General features: G+C 48.8%; 1 protein-coding gene across 1 annotated transcript in view; it reads left to right on the forward strand.

Annotated features, from left to right (window-relative positions):
- LOC108502605 (ATPase family AAA domain-containing protein 3-like) overlaps nt 1–11010 on the forward strand; it is a 23596-nt gene extending 12586 nt beyond the window's left edge. The window contains exons 11-15 of the mRNA XM_017825692.1: nt 597–777; nt 1653–1723; nt 4120–4287; nt 4565–4673; nt 10601–11010. Of these exons, the coding sequence (XP_017681181.1) occupies nt 597–777; nt 1653–1723; nt 4120–4287; nt 4565–4673; nt 10601–10780 (709 nt within the window). The 3' untranslated portion in view covers nt 10781–11010. The remainder of the gene's footprint in view (nt 1–596; nt 778–1652; nt 1724–4119; nt 4288–4564; nt 4674–10600) is intronic.
- The last annotated feature ends 5672 nt before the right edge of the window (nt 11011–16682 follow it).

Raw genomic sequence — 16682 nt, forward strand, 5'->3', positions numbered from 1 at the left:
AGCACTGCCCTTGGGTTATAAGTGAATTTATTTTTGTGAATAATTCATGGGCTTTATTAATTCACTGCTCCACAGGTAGTAAAACCCTTAGTGCTAGTGTGGTTTGGAAGAGAAAAAAACCCTCTAAACAACAAAGCAAGTTGAGGAGAGGACTCTGGGTTGAGGTTTTCAGAATGGTACGAGGAAGAAAAATGGCAGGAAGGTGCCATTGTCACCAAGACTTCTTCTGTGCTTGTGTGCCTGTCTTGTACCCCTGCACACATTTCTCTAAATAGGAGGGAATGCTAAAATAAGCACTATCTGCCTTTCAGATGTCTCCTGCAGCTTGGCAGTAACACACCAGCACTGTCAGATACAAGCCCACTGCCAAACCATGCCTGTGAAAACTCCTAGATATTTAAAAATCCAGGGGAGTTTAAGGTCGTGGGCCCTAGAATTGCTTCAGTCTTCTTCTGAACAGCAGGAAAAACAACTCCAGAGGCCTGGGGTCAGATTTATGGCCTGAGGTGTCTCAATCCCATCCCTTTCTCAACTGCTGGGCCGGGCCAGGTGCAGTGGAAACGTTGCTGCAGCTCAGTGAGAAGCATTGCCTGAAGAAATGAGTTTGCTTGTGCAATCCTTTGGGTTTGGGCACAGCTCTGGGTGCCTGGCAGTGGGGCAGGAGGGTCCTTGGGCTGTCTGAGCCTCACTTACCCGTGTCCTGTTCCTGTGCTTTCCTCCCGCAGCCTCCTGCTGTTCGTGGATGAGGCGGACGCGTTCCTGCGGAAAAGGGCCACGGTGAGTGCTCTCTGTGTCTGTCACCAGCCAACAGCCCTGTTCAGTCTCATTAACTGCCTTCCACTGGCAAAAGATGAGAGCTGGCAGGGGCCTCACTGCTCACCTAATTAACTGATGCAGAGACAAGACACCAGCACCTCGCAGCTCAATGGAATGAGCATCTCCAGACTGGCTGAGAATCCCTCCCTGCAAAGGATGGGTGGCAGTCTTCAGGGGGGCTTTGCAGGAAGGAAAGAGGCAAATCTTGAAAACAAGAGGAGGTTGCTCACACTGCAGAGCTGGTGCCCTGCAGGGTGTGTGTTTTCTCCCACCATCTTAGGGTGGTTTTCATAATAAAACTGCTTTTTATCATTGGCAATCATTTTAATCGTTAGCAAAGCTACACCAGCATCTTCCCCTGTAAAAATAATCTGTGTTTTCAAAGTCAGTCACCACATTGTACATTCAGTCTGGACCTGCTACTTGGACCTCAGTAGTCTATTTAAAGAGCTCTCCCTAGAAAATTACTTTGAGTGTATAAGTGAATTCTTTGCTCTGGCTTATTTGCCTGCATCTTACTGGACTTCCCAGCTAAAATGGTGTTCAGCAGGGAAAGCCACCTGGGCCAGTGGGTGGAGCCTTGGGTTTGGAATCAAGAAAATCACTGGATGAGTGTGGATAAATATGTAATCTCTCTACTGGAAGCTTTAGTTCCTAACATTTCTCCTGGGTATACAAATTGATCCTTTTCCCCCAAGGTATTACAGTGCTTTGGATTCTACTGTAATTCAAGTGCTTGACAATAACACAACTCCCTTTGTCCATAATGCTGCTCAAAGCTGTGACCTGGCTGCAGAGCCCAGCAGTTGATCTTCCTTTGGATTTCATCTTTGCAGGAGAAAATCAGTGAAGATCTCAGAGCAACTTTAAATGCATTCCTGCACAGAACAGGGCAGCACAGCAACAAGTGAGTATCCAGTTCCAGCCCTTACAGCAGTTGGTGTTTCTCTGGATTGAGGAGAATCTGTGAAGGGTCTGTGGTGTACAAATGAAAGTTGGAAATTATATGTGCTGCTGAGGGCTTAAAAAAAATCTGCAGAGAATATCCCCTTTTCAGTTTATGTATTGAATGCAGCTCGGAAATCAGAACTATGGAGAAATTGTTTCCTGAAACCAGGATGGTGTTTGGACACCTTGATTAATATTTTCTTTTTTGATAAGTTGCTGTTTATACAAGAACAGTATTGGGCCCGTGAAAATCAATACCACAAAAGAGAACTCAGAGTTGATCCTGGCTGGATGCTTCAGGAGCTCTTGAAAAAAATGCTTCAGCGGGTGCTTCTTTGAGCTGCTGCTCCTCTGCAGTGCTTTGGTGGCCTCTTTCCGTCTTGTGCATGTGTGTGCAGGAACTTTGGGGCAGATGAGTTCAAATCTGACTCCATTTCTTTCGCCTGAGCTGCTCAGAACATCTGTGAGCAGCCCTGCTCGTGAATTTAGGGATCCCAGAGCTGTTCCCTTCCTGGATTTGCTGAACATGGGATTGCAGGGCTGAGCTGGCAGATGTCTGTGTGTGTGTGACTGTCACTGTCCATCCATCCATGCTCACCATGTCACATTGGTGTCACCTTCCTGCACAGCACTGCTTAGCTTAACAAAACCCCTTTCCTGGCTGTCATAATAGAGAGGTGACCTTTCCTCGACCTTTTTCAAATAATATTTGATTTTTTTTTTGTGTGTGTGAACTTTACTTAGTTGTTAAACTTGTACAAAGAAATTGAGCCAACAAGAAAAGTTGTCTCTGTCTGTATGTGGGGAAGTGAGTTTCTTGTGATGAATTGTTCCCTTAGTAGTGTTGGAATGAAATACCTGTTATAGTAACCTCGTGACATTGAAATAAATATTCTGGAAGGACAAAAGCAGGGCATTTTCTGTCCTTGGGGTATCTTGAACTTATTAGAACCAATGCAGCTCTAACTGGTGATTGCTTGTGTGTAGCTTCTCTGTCACAGGGAGGTGCCTAGGAAGATGTACCTTTCCAAAAAAATGAATAAATTGTTAGAAAGCAAGGTGTTGAGCCTGCAAGAACTTTGTTTTTCCCTTTGGAAGGATGGCAAGTCTCTTCTGAAATTATACATCAAGTTGCTCTATAAAGCTGAGTTCATTATTATTGTTATTAATTGATATTGTACTTGCTGTTTGCAAGAATAAATACAATAAGTCTTTGCACTGCAAGGCAGGGGGTGGCAAGGGGAGGATTCTTTCTTTCCCCTGATGTTAATTTGCTTTAGCAGAGCTCTGGGTCTGTTTGGGTGCTGTGGGTGCTCTTCCTGCCCTCAGAGCAGTTGGGCAGATGTTGAATTCAGCCCTGATTTAAACCATGAGCCATTCTAGGACACTGAACATGCCCTTTTGTGATTCATGCACTGCTTTTTACTTCTGAACAGCCTTATTGCTGCTTTGGGCAAGGAGGAGTCCTGGATCCATGAATGGGAGTTCACTTGAATAAGTGTAATGGGGCATGTAAATGTGGCAGCTTTGGTGAGACCCTGAGGAGAACTGTTACTTGAGCAGTGAATTGTCAGCAGCATAACTAAGCAATGTGAATTGCTGGCTTAAACCTCCCAAAATCTTGCTGGGTATCTGACTGCAAATGCCAACATCTCTTGCTCATTTGTATCATTGTCGTGATAGAAATGAGCAGTGCCTGAGTATCAGGTTGAATGTCAGCCCTTTATCCAGGCTGTGTTTCTGCAGCTTGGGGGAAGTCCTTGTTGGTAGAAAAGCCACAGTTTCCTGCCTCTGTGGCTCTTGGGTTGGCAAAGTTATCCTCAGAAATGACAGCAAGGAACACAGCCCCTTGTAGACTATGATTCAAACAGACAGGAGGAACGTCGATATTCCAATAGCTGTGGTTAAAAGCCCATGGCAAATTATTATGCACTATTAAGCTGGTAACATCAATTAAAGCATTAAAGTATTGGCACAGGGAAGAAGCATCATTACAAAGCAAAAAAAAAAAAGGGATTTTTAGCTTCAAAATGCAGCAGGAGAGAGCAGGACCTGGAAACAGCACATCTGTACAGTGGAGCAAAGCTTGGTAAAACAAGGCATCTTTGGTTCATAATGTTCATTCTGAATGTCTCTCTCTGCACACATGAGACTGTTCTAAATAGCCCAAACAGCACTGCATTTTAGCATGGGGCTTGAGATGCTGATACAAAGCTGTTTCTAGGGCATCTTCATCTTCCCAGGTGATGAAATGTCTTCGGTACCGACCGTGGCAGTTCCTGATGTTCAGACGAGTTCATTGATTTTTGTTTTTATGGTTTTTTGAGTCTTCCCTCTCTTGTTTCATCATTCCAGGTTTATGCTTGTTTTAGCAAGCAACCAGCCTGAGCAGTTTGATTGGGCTATCAACGATAGGATAGATGAGATGGTGAACTTTGATCTGCCCCAGCTGGAGGAACGGGAGCGGCTCGTCCGGATGTATTTTGATCGGCATGTCCTGAAACCAGCCACAGAGGGCAAACAGTGAGTGTCCCTGCACACCTCCCACCCTGGGGAATTCTCTTCTATTGCTTTTCTTCTTCTCCTTTTCTGTGTATTTTGTATTTTGTCACTTTAACCAAGTTAAGATTTGGAGAGATGCCTCTTCCTGTCACAGGAGGAGATGCCATCCTAGGATTTTGTGCCACAGTTTATTGTGACCTTAAAATTTAGGAGGCTGCTGCACTGGAGGCAATAATGCAAGTAGGAACTCCTGTCATGTGGCTAAATGTCAACTAACCCTGGTCCCTCTGTCTCCCAGGAGGTTGAAGTTGGCCCAGTTTGACTATGGGAAGAAGTGCTCGGAGATCGCCAGGCTGACCGAGGGCATGTCTGGGAGAGAGATCTCCCAGCTTGCTGTGGCATGGCAGGTGAGTGGGGCTTTCACTCTGGGCTCCTTCTCCCTTTCTGGAAGGTTTGAGGGTTTGATTTTGGAGTCTTAGAGCTTCCCTTTGAAAGCTCCATTATGTCCAAAGGGTGGTCCCAGAACACTTCTGGCTCTGGGGTGAGTGTCAGAGCATCAGCACAGTTCCTCATCTCATAAACAGGAACAGTTCTGATCATCATAAATCATTCAGGTTGGAAAACACCTTCAAGGTCACCAAGTCCATCACTGATAGAAGATCCCTTACTGAATTTAGGTAAAGCAGGTGAGTTTGGAATGGGTTGGGGCAGATCATGCTGGCCATGACTTGTGGTCCAGCTCAGGAGATGCCTCGAGTTGTTGCCCTCAGGTATCGACAGCATTAGGGCACTAAACCACCCTGCTTCCCTACTTTGTTCTAAACACATTTGTAGTGCAACTGGAGTAATTAAAGAAACAAAACTAACTGGAAATGGAGCTGAAAAAAATAAGGTATTTCTTCCATTTATTTCTCCCTGTATAGAAATAAAAAATGCAGTCACTTGGAGTACAATTATTCACGTGCTTAACAAGCTTAAGTGTTTTTGTTTTTTTTAAATCAGGCTTTCACCTTGTTTTGTCACAGCTGCCAGTTTCTTACTGGATTGTGCATTTTCATGAACTAACCTAGAAATATCAATGTAAGGAATATGCCCCAAATTGTTCCTCGTGTAACTTACTCATGTCAGCTCCTTTTCAGGGATTGAATAAACAAAGCGGCTTTTTGTTTAGGTTTTAAATTTTTTATTTAGTTTAGCGGTTCACAAACATTTTACAAAGTTTGTGCATTTCATTCCTCCTGCTACCGTTTTTCCGCCTTTAAAGGTACAGAAAATATTTATCCTTCCTAATCTAAATCAATTTAAACTGCAGTAGTCACGAGCTGAGGTCCAAAGCCACCGTTTGAGAGCTTTTATTTTATTCTTTGGTAGCCCACAGCTGGTTAATTTTAGTATGTGAATTTTGTGTTACTGAAGCATATTTCAAACTGTGTGCTGACACCTGCCCCATGTGTGCTAAAGGCTTTGCTGCCAGGTATTTCCAGTAATAAAAAGTTGTGATAAATGATCCTTTGCTTTTTATCACCCCTTCCTTATCTGCAAGCTTGTCATTAATCCCCAGGAATGACCTCAGCTTTTATCATTTATCCTTTAAGTGATCATGAAGGAAGGGGAAGGTGGGAGTGACTAATTCCTTAGTGTTGCCCTGATAGCTTTTTAAAATGTGCCTCATAGTGCCAAGCCTATTAACAAGGTTCAGTGTCAAATTGCAGCAGGAAGTTCTCTCCTCTCTGCCATCATAAAACACTCAAAGGGCTTAAAAAAAAACCCTGCAGGAGAAGGTGGGCAAAAATACACGAATTGGTTTGATGTAGAAGCTGCAAGAAGCTTCATCTGTGTCAAAGTCAAAGTTGCTGGTGTGCTGGAACAAGGGGCAGGAAGGGAGGTGTGATGTGCCAGGGGTAGGTGCTAAAATAGCCCAGGTGGTGACTGGACATGTGGACACGTTTCCTTGGGAGATGGCTGGTGGGTGCAGTTGTGAGGGCATCCAGAATGGGATACAACTTGTCTTGAGCACTGCCCTGGGAGCTCCCTGGCAGAGCTGTTGATCCTCAGTGCTTCTGGAAGTGCTTTTCCAGTCACTGGGTCGAGGAATTTGGAGCTGTGACCGACTGGAGCTCGACCAGAGCTTAACAGAAGCTGTGTTTAGGTGTGGCCACTGAGCTTGGACTGTGGCAGTTTGGTTTTGCCTGTGTAAAGCACCAAGGTGTGGCCCTTCAGTAGGTGTGGTTAAAAGCCTCTCTAAGCAGGTATTTTAGGTACTCTAAACCCCAGCTGATCTCCTGAGTGGTGCTGGTGTTTTGGGGCCTGGGTTAGCACTAACAGAGAACTTGCAGGGATGTTTGTAGCTGGTGCAGTGCTCTGGGCTATCAGGGCAGGATTAAGGCTGCAGTTTGACAAGCATTCCTGGCAGTGCTATTCCTGCCTTACATTCCTGCCTTCCTGCTCTCCTTCCCATGGTGCTGGAGCACCCCTGTGTATGGCTGTGCTGTGAACTGGGTCAGGGAGCTGAGCAGAGTTAAAAATAGCCTGGCATGGCAAGTTAACTGCATAGCTACAGTGCTCTGGCACATCCCAGGGAGGGGGTCAAGGGAAGTAGGGGCTGTAGGAACCGGCATCACTGACTCAAAAAATGCTCATCAGGCTTCCCTCAGCTGGATGGAACAGCTGTAGGGTGGTTGTGTGCTACAGATCCACTGTTAACTCTTGAGCTGTTGGTCTTTTAAACTCCCTATGTATTTAAAAGACTCAGGAGTCTTTTAAACTCCTGAATTTTGGGTTCAAGATGCTGCATGCCAAAGATGACTGATGTGGGAAATAACCTGGTCACAGAATCATTGGATATCCTGAGCTGGGAGGGACCCACAAGGGTCCTTAAAGCCCAATTCCTGACCCTGCCCAGGATAAACTCAGTAATCCCCCCCTGTGCCTGATGTGAGCAGCACCTTTGTGAATGCACACTTGAGTTTTAATCATGTACTCAGGGACCTGATGGAGTTTGGAGATGCCATCAGCTCTTCCTGGCTTCCCTGGGATCATCTCTCCTGGCCAGAACCGAATCTCAGAGATGGTTTGGGGAAGGGTGAAGTTCTGAAGCAGCTGGAGGAGAAACCATCCCAACTGTCAGCTCTTACAGGAGTACCTGGGCAGCAGCAGTGCCACTCTGCTGCCCTGTGGCCTTGCAGTCGGTTCCCATGAAAATATTTTTGGATTCTTCTGCCAATATCACCCTTTAACAAAAGCATCTCGGTTAAACTGAGCAATAGCTGCAGCTTTCCTGGGCTTAATTCCACCATAAGCTGGGCTTGAGATGGATTGCCTGTCATTTACACCAAGTTCTAGTTCACTCTTGTTTCAGTCTGGCTTGATTTGTCCTGAATTTACCAACAGAAAAAAAAAAAGATAAGATGCAGAAAGGCAGAGAGTGTAACCTCTAGCACTGGGAAAAATATTGCTGTCTGGCACAGCTAATAGTCTGCGTGCTAGAAATCCATTTTAATCTCTTCTGCAGGAGACTGAGCATTCCCTTTTGTCCTTGTGCTTTTCCATCCCCCAGATCTAACCCTTTAGGACTAGAATATGGGCTGGATGCATTTATACACTGAAAAATTCCCCTCAGATCTGTTTATGGTTCTGCATACTGTACTTAAACCCCTTGATCTGCTTTAGATAAAATGTCAAAAAAAAATAAAAATCCACCTTTCGCTATTCCAAGCTGTAATCTTGGAAAACTGTTTTGGCAGTGCTTCAGGAGAATTCCCAGGAGTTTTATGTCCCAGTGTGAGCTTCCTGTCATTTCCTTGCCTTTTATGGCACTGACATAAATGCCTTTTTGCTCCCTGAACCTTGTTTGTATTTTAAAAATAGTGCTTGTGTGGTTTGTTGGGTTTTTTTTTAATCAGGCTATTTTTATTATAAACGTGATTCAAAGGATACAGATTAGTCTGGCCAGGTTAAAATAAACCATGAGTCTTGGCTGAAATGAAACATTAGGTCATCTGAGCTGGACATGTCATCTGTTCCTCCCTCTATTTCCCCACCAAACACTTTGTTTTCAGCTTATTTCGGAATTGGATTTGAGCAGTAAACCAGGAATAACTGCACTGGAGAAAATGGGTTAAAATGTGTCCATGCAGGAGGCAGAGGTATGAATATAAATGAGGCTTGGTACCATTTTTGTGTGTGTGCAAGCTACTCCCAGAAGGGGCAGCTGCTTCTCCCATTTGCTTTCTTGACAGCAAGGGCCTAAGGCTTTCTAAAAATAGAAAGTCATTGAGAAAATCAACAGAGCGTGAACTGCACAGCTTTGCAGGAGGTTCCACAGTGGGCTGGATGGGCTGTGCAGTGGCAGGGAGGAGGGGAGGGAAGAAAGACATCCTCTCTCTGTGCTGTGGAGACACATCAGTGCATCCCAGGAAAGCACCTTGGCCCTTTTCAAACACCCAGTCCTCCTGCCTGGAGGGGCTGCGTTGGCAGGTCCTGCCAAAAAAAAAAAATAATAGAAAGGGGGGTGAGTGAAGACAGGTCAGGCTGTGATGGGTGTTGGGTAAATATTTGGCAGGTTGTGGAAGCTGTGCTTTCCTCCTGGTGGTGTGGAAGTGGCAGGCTGGCTGTGCTGAGGATGCCTCCTGCTCTGCCAGTGAAAGCAGGACAAGTGCTTTTAATGCAGAGTGAATTCTCTGTTTGCAGACCTTCTCCTTCCCTGTGGCCACTGTTTACTCCTAATCTCAAGCAGGAGCATTAGCCTAACTTCTCACTGCTGCCTGAAGGAAGGATTGCAAGGGTTTTGCACGGGGAAGGATCTTTGCAAAGGATTTGATGCTTCTTACAGGAAAAACCAGCACCTGCCAGCTCTGTGGTTTGTGCAGCAAGACCTTTTGTGAGCTAACCAGTTCCCCAAAAAGGGCTGGAAAGTAGGTTAGAGGAGGCTGAGAACTAACTTGGGTGACCTTTTGCTCATTTCTTGAAATAATTATTCCTCCTGCAGTGAGGTAACACCAATCTAATAGGCAGGTATAACCTACAGTACTGGGATAGTACCAGTACAACAGCTTATCCTGGGGTTTGTCTTCTCCCTCATCATCATCACATGGACAGGGGGTGCAGGAAATGGTCTCACTGGAGTTTGTTTCTGTGGTGCTTTTGCAGTAAACTTCATTTCTTGGTATAACTGACGTTTTGCACCATTAAAGATTGATGGAGCCTGTGTGTAATACCTTAGAAACACACTTCAGTCTGTCGTGAAAGCCCAACTTAATATTCCTGACTGGGATGTTGCAAACCCTGCAGAGAGAATGTGGCAGTGCAGGATGTGACAGCTCTGTGGAAGGAGGTGTGGACAGAAGTTTGGGGCTGTTTGGGGCAGGCAGTGTGGGTGTGAGAAGCTGGAGGGGGTCCCACCGTGGGTGGTGTCAAGCTCCCTCATTCCATAGCTGCACAGGGAACAGGACATGGATTTGCTCTCAGGAGCACTTGCAGGGGGAGGAACCAGATTTAGAAATCTGCAGCCTGGGAGTTGCTCTGTTTCCTTGGAGATGGGTGCAGTTAACAGCATAAACATCCTCCCCTTCCTCGGAGGGACTGGCTGCACGTTGTCACCTGCAGGAGGATCAGTGCAGTTCCAGCTGCCCTGGGTGTGGGGACAAGGGGGACAGTCCTCTTGCTGCAGCTGGAGAGGAGTCACACAGCCCTGCTTCCCCTGGGGGGTGTTTGGCAAAGATGTCAGGAGTTTACAGCCCTTTCTCTGGGGAGCTGTGATCAGATTTGTGCTGCCTGTTGTAGCAGCTACAGGCCCAAGTGCTTACCAAGCAGAACTGGAGGGACAGGGACTGTGGGATGAGTGGAGGGGGGACAAAAGGGAAGGTGCTGTGGGCAGATGAGCACAGGGGGAGAGCTGACACATGAGGAAAGCAAGATCAGTGCATGTTAGACATCACTGCAGAGGTGCCACCTCGCCCATGTTCACCCCGGCACTGGTGTTAGTTCTGCTGTGCAGGTGTTGCCTTGGGTGGGCTCATTCAATCCCCATCCTGCCCCCGTTGCTCTGGGCTTCTGAAGCAGGAGAGGAAATCTAAACAGGCCAAGTGTGGCTGCAGCCTGACCATGAGTTCAGCATTAGGAACCCGTGGCTTTGTCTCTCCTGAAAGCAAAGATCTTGTCTCTCCCAGGAAATCCAGAGGCAGGAGGGCAAAGGATGTCAGTGACTGCTCCGGGTGCCACCACTGACTGAGAACCAGGCTGGGGGTTGTGTTGGGGGCGTGTGGGGGAAAGCATGCATGGAGAACAAGAGACAGTTGCCATCCCTGACCTGTCCCTCCTGCCTTTTCCTCCCCAGGCAGCAGCCTATGCCTCCGAGGACGGCGTTCTCACCGAGGCCATGATTGACGCCCGCGTGGCCGACGCTGTGCAGCAGCACAGGCAGAAGATGGAGTGGCTGAAAACAGAAGGTGCTGAAGAAAGCAAAGGGACTGGCAGGAACCCCCTGCTGCCTTTCCCCAAGGGAACCCCGGTGTGAGAAGTCTGCAGGCTTCAGACCAGCGTGCGTGGGGCCGAGGCCCCGGGAGAGAGCTGGGAGGGTCTTGTGGTTTGGTGGGATCATCTGTTGAGAGAAGTGTGTCCTTTGGTGCAAGGGAGGGGGTGCTGCCTCAGCCTGCCTTGGATCTCGTGGTTTGAAACAGCACCAGAAAACAACATGGTTTAAACGAGGCAGAAGCAACTGAATTAAAGGACCCCCTTGCTGAAATACCACTGACTGTGTTGGTCTGTGTGGCCTCTCCTGCTGGAGGGGCCCAAACCCCAAATCCTCCCAGGGAGAGCCCAGGGCCTGTCCAAGCCTGCTACTCCTATGTATTTAATTTGTAGGGTTTATGTCCAGCAGAGGTTTTTCTCACCTTTTTTCCCAGCTCCATGACCTGCCTCCTTGCTCATGTCCCACATGTGGCATCACTCTCGTGTTGTTCTTCCCAGACTCAGAGCAGGCTTTGTGTTACAGAGGTGGATTTGGTGTGAACTCACCTGGTTAACTTGGAGCCAACACAGGTAGTCTGAGAGCAGCCCTGGGTATTTTTCCCCCAGGTAACTCCCCTTTCTCTTCAGGAGGTGAGCAGGCAGGGCTCAGGGGGTCTCTCTGGCACAAAGGTATCCAGCACAGTCTCCAGAGATGAAAGGGGCTGGTTTGCTCCCACTGCTGCCCTCGAGCTGCTCTTGCAACAGGAGTTTTCTCCTCAGCTGCATTTCTGGAACAGCTGAGAACTGTGCTGTTGTCAAGTCCTGAACACGAGCCTGTGTTGATGAGCTGACATTCATTCTGCTTGTGTGCATATAAGAGACAGGTCAGAAAATCTCCTGATTTTTTTTTCGGAGTTTGAACTGGATTTGAACCCTGTGCTCTGCTCCGAGGCCCTTTCTGTAACTACATGGTGCAAACATGACCCAAATCTGCGCCCTTGAGTACCTTGCTGAGCTGTTCTCCTCACACAGGAACTGACAGCAGCCTCTTCACTGGTGGTTGTGGCTGAGCTCCCAGGGACTCACCCTGGCAGGAGCTGGTGAGCCCAGGGGCAGAACCAGGCAGGTCACTGGTGTGCCCAGCTCTGCTGCCCACTGAACACCTGGGCCAGGTGCTGTCACTGCTGCTGCTCCTGAGGAGTGGGACAGGAGAGGGAACTCCTGCCTCATCCAAGATTCCAAGGCAGGGCCCTGTCACCTCTGGCAGTCTCACAGGCCAGTCAGCCCCAGGGTGACTGCTGTCCCTGTGGAGGTGGCACCCAGGTATGTGACACTCCCTGCAGGGACAGAGAATGGCAACCCCAGGCTGGGGTGAGCTCCTCTCGTGACACTGAGTGAGTTATGAGCCAACAGCACTTTATTAAAATGGTATTTTGTGTTGGAGAGCAAATCTCAGAGCAGATGGATTAGCAGGCAATCCATCACTCCCCAGCTTGGCCTGTGCCAGCTCAAACGTGCTCCCTGTGCTCCAGCACTGCAACTGGGAGGCAGATTTACAGCCTGGTCATCTCTGTCTCCTCCCAGTTGCCATCCATTGAAGTATTTACTTCTGGATGTGATACACTGGGAGCAAAGTCCCACTGTGGAAGCACAAGAGTGTGAGCGCCACGCGCTGTGGGACTGGGGGAGGTGGGAGTCTCCCCAGGAAGCTTTTCTCTGCCAACCTGTGTCTGTGTTTGGAATGGAAAAGAAACACTCAGAGTCTTTTATAATCCCTTGTCTTGGGTGTTGGGCTTTATTTACTGCTCTGCCCTCACGTGGAGTCTGCACCGAGCCTGAGATGTGCCCAGACTTGGAGAACAACTCGTGCAGCAGAATCTTTGTGCAGAAGGACTGGGGTCCCACTCAGGGTCAGACCTGCTCTGTTTGTGTGTGTGGTTCTGTTCCAGCAAGGAGCAGACTGAAGGATGCTAAAGGGCTGGGTCATGGTGGCAGATTTTGGTACTGCTAGAATGGGAAATGTTCCCACTTCTCCTTCTCCCTGCCAAAGCCCTGAGTTCCCTGCGCTTTTCCTGCCTTTCTTGCCCGTGCAGGCAACACGAGAGGCCCAGGCTGCTCTCTGGAGGTAACTTGCACCCAGAATTTAACAGTAAAATATTTCTCTTCCTTTAAAATCAGTTCTGGACCTTGGAGCTTCCCTGTGATCCTGGTGAGCTGGAGACAAGCAGGTGAAAATCTGGGACAGCGTCCTGTGATGTCACATAACCTGGGGGAAATCACACAGCCCTTCTTCAGAGATCAGGACAGGTTTTCCCACACCTTTCCAGCCTTGTTTGTACCTTCTCCTCCTCCTCTCTCAAGCCCCTGCCCAAAGCTGCTGCTCTGCAGTGCCCCAGCCCCTGCCCCGGGGGTACCGTGGGGTTCAAAGGGTTGCAAAAACCACTCAGATGCAAAACATGCAAAAAACTATTTTACTGACAAACAGCAAAGGACGGGCTTAGTTCCAGGAGCTGAACTGGTTATATACAAACATCTTATTGAAAGGGAAGGAATGGCTGAAATACACTCACTCGTTGACCCAAATAAAATCACAGTGTGCTTTTTCTATTGCCTCCCCCACCCCAAGCTCTCTCTGCGCCTTCAGCTGCTCCCTCAGCACAGGTTGTCACCCCTCCAGCACAGCCACTGGAGAGCACAAACCCTTGGGTGACATCTGCCTGTGCAAGTATATTGAATTTAAAAAATTAGCCATTATTGCTTTTCAACCACAGTAGAGATTATTCTGTGATCAGACTCGGAGCAGAGTATAATCTCTCTCTCTTAGTCTCGACGTGTGCTGTGCCTCTCCCTGCTTGGTGCATGCAAAACTGGTTTGGGTGCAGAAATAAAGAAAAGAAGGATTAACAATCAGGGAAAACAGCACTCCAAGCTTCGTTCTCGTGTTCTCGGTGCAGAGCACCAGTGGAAAAAATCTGCCTGGGCTGAGTGCTCTGCCCTGCAAGGGCTTCCCCTGCCTTGGTCAGTGTGAGCTGGGGGCTGAGCCACCCTGGGGTCACCCCTCCTGGGAACCCCAGGGCTCAGCTCCGAGAGGGGACTCAAACTGGCAACCCCTTTGGAAAAGAAATGAGTGCAAATGGGAGGGAGGCACTAGAGGAGGAACAGGCTCATGCAGTGAACACGTGAGGACACACGGCGGTGAGCGCACGGACACGCACGGACACACATCCCGGAGCAGGATCCTGGGGGCCCACCAGGATCCAGCAGACTGGCAGCCCAGCTCCTCCTTACACCTGCCACGCTTTCCCACTCCTCTGCTTCCTTCTTTGCCCCAACAGCCCCCTGCAGAAAGATCGTAGACTTGGCCTTTTCAAATTTTTTTCACTAAATTCACTTGCTGCTTCATGTTCTCCTGGGCACCCCAGTGAGCTGGGCTGAGAGGACACCTCATCTTCACTCCATCCTAGGGTAGAACCAGCAATCCTGTGTCCCTGCCCTGTCTATTCCCTGCCCTACATCCCGTTGCCTCTCACTGAAGCACAGATCTGTCCCACCAATGTGGAAAACGATTGATCCGAGTGTCTGCTTGTACCACACACTCTAGTGATGGAAGTACTTCTGTTCTTTCCCAGCCAGAGGTGCTCTGGGATTTTCTGTTGGCTGTTTGTGCCTTCAAAGCCTCCTGAATCCAGAAGAGAACTTCATCACCCACACCCTCCATCACTGCCACACTGAATATTAAATGCTGCTGGGGTGAGATCTGGAATGAGACTGAGCTCCCTGTGCCACTGATCCCCTGCCAACCTCCACCTCCTGCAGGGCACTCTGGAAGGTGAACATCCCCCTCTCTTTTCACCATGTGCTTTCTCCCAAGCTGGGGAATGACCTTGGGTCAGGGCTTTCTCTTCAGCCCCAGCTCACCTGGCACCTCTTGCATGGCTTTTTTTTTTTTTCACAGAATGGTTTGATCTGGAAGGGACCTCTGGAATTAATTTAGTCCAATTCTCCTGCTCAAGCACAGCCCCCCAGAGCAGGCTACCTGAGAACCACCTCCAGCTGGCTTTTGACTGTCTCCAAGGACAGAGACTCCACATCTTCTCTGGCAACTTTGTCCCAGTGCTTAGCCACCCTCCCAGTAAAAACAGAGATTCATGATGTTCAAGTAGAGCCCCCTATGTTTCATTTTTTGCCCTCTGCCTCTAGTACATCACTTAAAAAGCCTGGCTCTGCCTTCTTTGCACCCTCCCTCCGGGTATTTATGTACCTTCTCTTCCCCAGGCTGAACAGCCCCAGCTTTCCCAGCCTTCCCTCACAGAAGGGATGCTCCAGTCCCTTAATCACCTTAGTGGCTGTGTTTAATACCCCTTTTGATCAGGGATCCTCTTCTCCCAGCTGAGCACAACCAGAAAATGAGGTAGAATAGCAGTGAGAGTAACTAAAACCACCCCACCCTGCTGTCAGTGCCCGGGACACACGTTCCAGGCTCCCTCCTGGTCTTTGACTGATTATGGATCAAGTGCTGCCAGGTACTTCAGCCAGGATGGGCCAGTTGATGTGTCCCTGGCTGGCTCAAGGGCTGGCTGAGCAGTAAGAGGGCACAGTGGACAGATGGATGGATGGATGGATGGATGGATGGATGGATGGATGGATGGATGGAATCACAGGAGACGCCTTCCCCAACTGTTCCTCAAAGAGGAAGGGTCCTTCTTGTTGTTTTTATGGGCAAAAGGGGTTTATTCAGCAGTGCTGGTACTGAGGACAGGATTTGATTTTTAAAAGGAGCTACTGGTTGATGCAATGGATTTCTCAATCCCCTGCTTTTCTCCACCTGTCTTTCCACTCCTCCCCTTTGCAGCAGCTCCCAACCCCCGGCACACACCCATGGGGTGTGCAGGCAGTCAGATCTGGGCTCCTCACACCAAAAACGCAGGAGAACATTCCCAGTGCCAATCCCAGCTCTGGAGGATCGACATGCACAGTTTTAAGCTCTGCCTCTGCTCTAAAAATAGCCCACAAACCCCACCACCACCACCACCATCAGAGCCTCCCTCAAAGCATCTGGCGGGCGAGTGCTGAGAGTGGCCCACACTTCCCACTCCCCTGTCCTGCAGATCCCATTCCCGTGTCCCACAGAGCTGCCACCACAGGCACAGCTGCCAGCTCTGCACCCCCTTTTCTCCCTTCCTGCCCTTGTTTTGTCGACTCCCTGATGCTGAAGTCACTTGCTCCCAACCAAACCCTTTTTGCCTGGGGTTGTCGCTGGGTTTGGGTGTTTTTGTTGTTGTTGTTATTTCCATCTGTGGTTGGTTTTTTGGTTTGTTATTTTGTGTGTGTGTGAAGACTGGATCAGAGGCAAGAGAACAACAAACAAGTCAACACTAGTACATCTGGGACAATTAAACGAGGAGAAAACACCCCCACAGCAGAGAGAAGCAAAACAGACACATGCACAGAGGAACAGCAGGACCACGGACAACTGAGCTGACAGCAAGAGCAGCGACCTCACAGGGACAGAGGGACAGGAGAGCACACATCAGACAGGGCTGGGAAGACTCCCACTGGAGCAGGATCAGCTGAGAGGGTGGCACGGGGACAGCAGTGATGGTGGCAGGCAGGGAGAGCAGGGGCTGCAGGGCAGTGACGGTGCCGGGGTTCCACGATACCCAAAAACCTCCCTCACCTTCTGCTTCTCTGGGGGCTTTGTCACGGAGAGGGGACATGGCAGACACGTGGCTGTGGGGAACAGCCCTTATCTGTCCTTTTTTTGGCCATTAAATATCCTGTGGGACTGAGCTGTTCCTGTGCAGGGGGTTCTCACCGCTGCAGCCTGACCTGTGAGGGACCTTATCCAGCCCCACAACAGGCACATTCCCATCTCTGCTCCATAGGGATTCTATGGGAGGTTATCCAGCCCCACAACAGGCACATTCCCATCTCTGCTCCATAGGATGGATTCTATGGGAGGTTATCCA

This window comes from Lepidothrix coronata, unplaced genomic scaffold (genome assembly GCF_001604755.1).
Source record: "Lepidothrix coronata isolate B3197 unplaced genomic scaffold, Lepidothrix_coronata-1.0 Scaffold122, whole genome shotgun sequence".
Taxonomy (NCBI): Eukaryota; Metazoa; Chordata; class Aves; order Passeriformes; family Pipridae; genus Lepidothrix; species Lepidothrix coronata.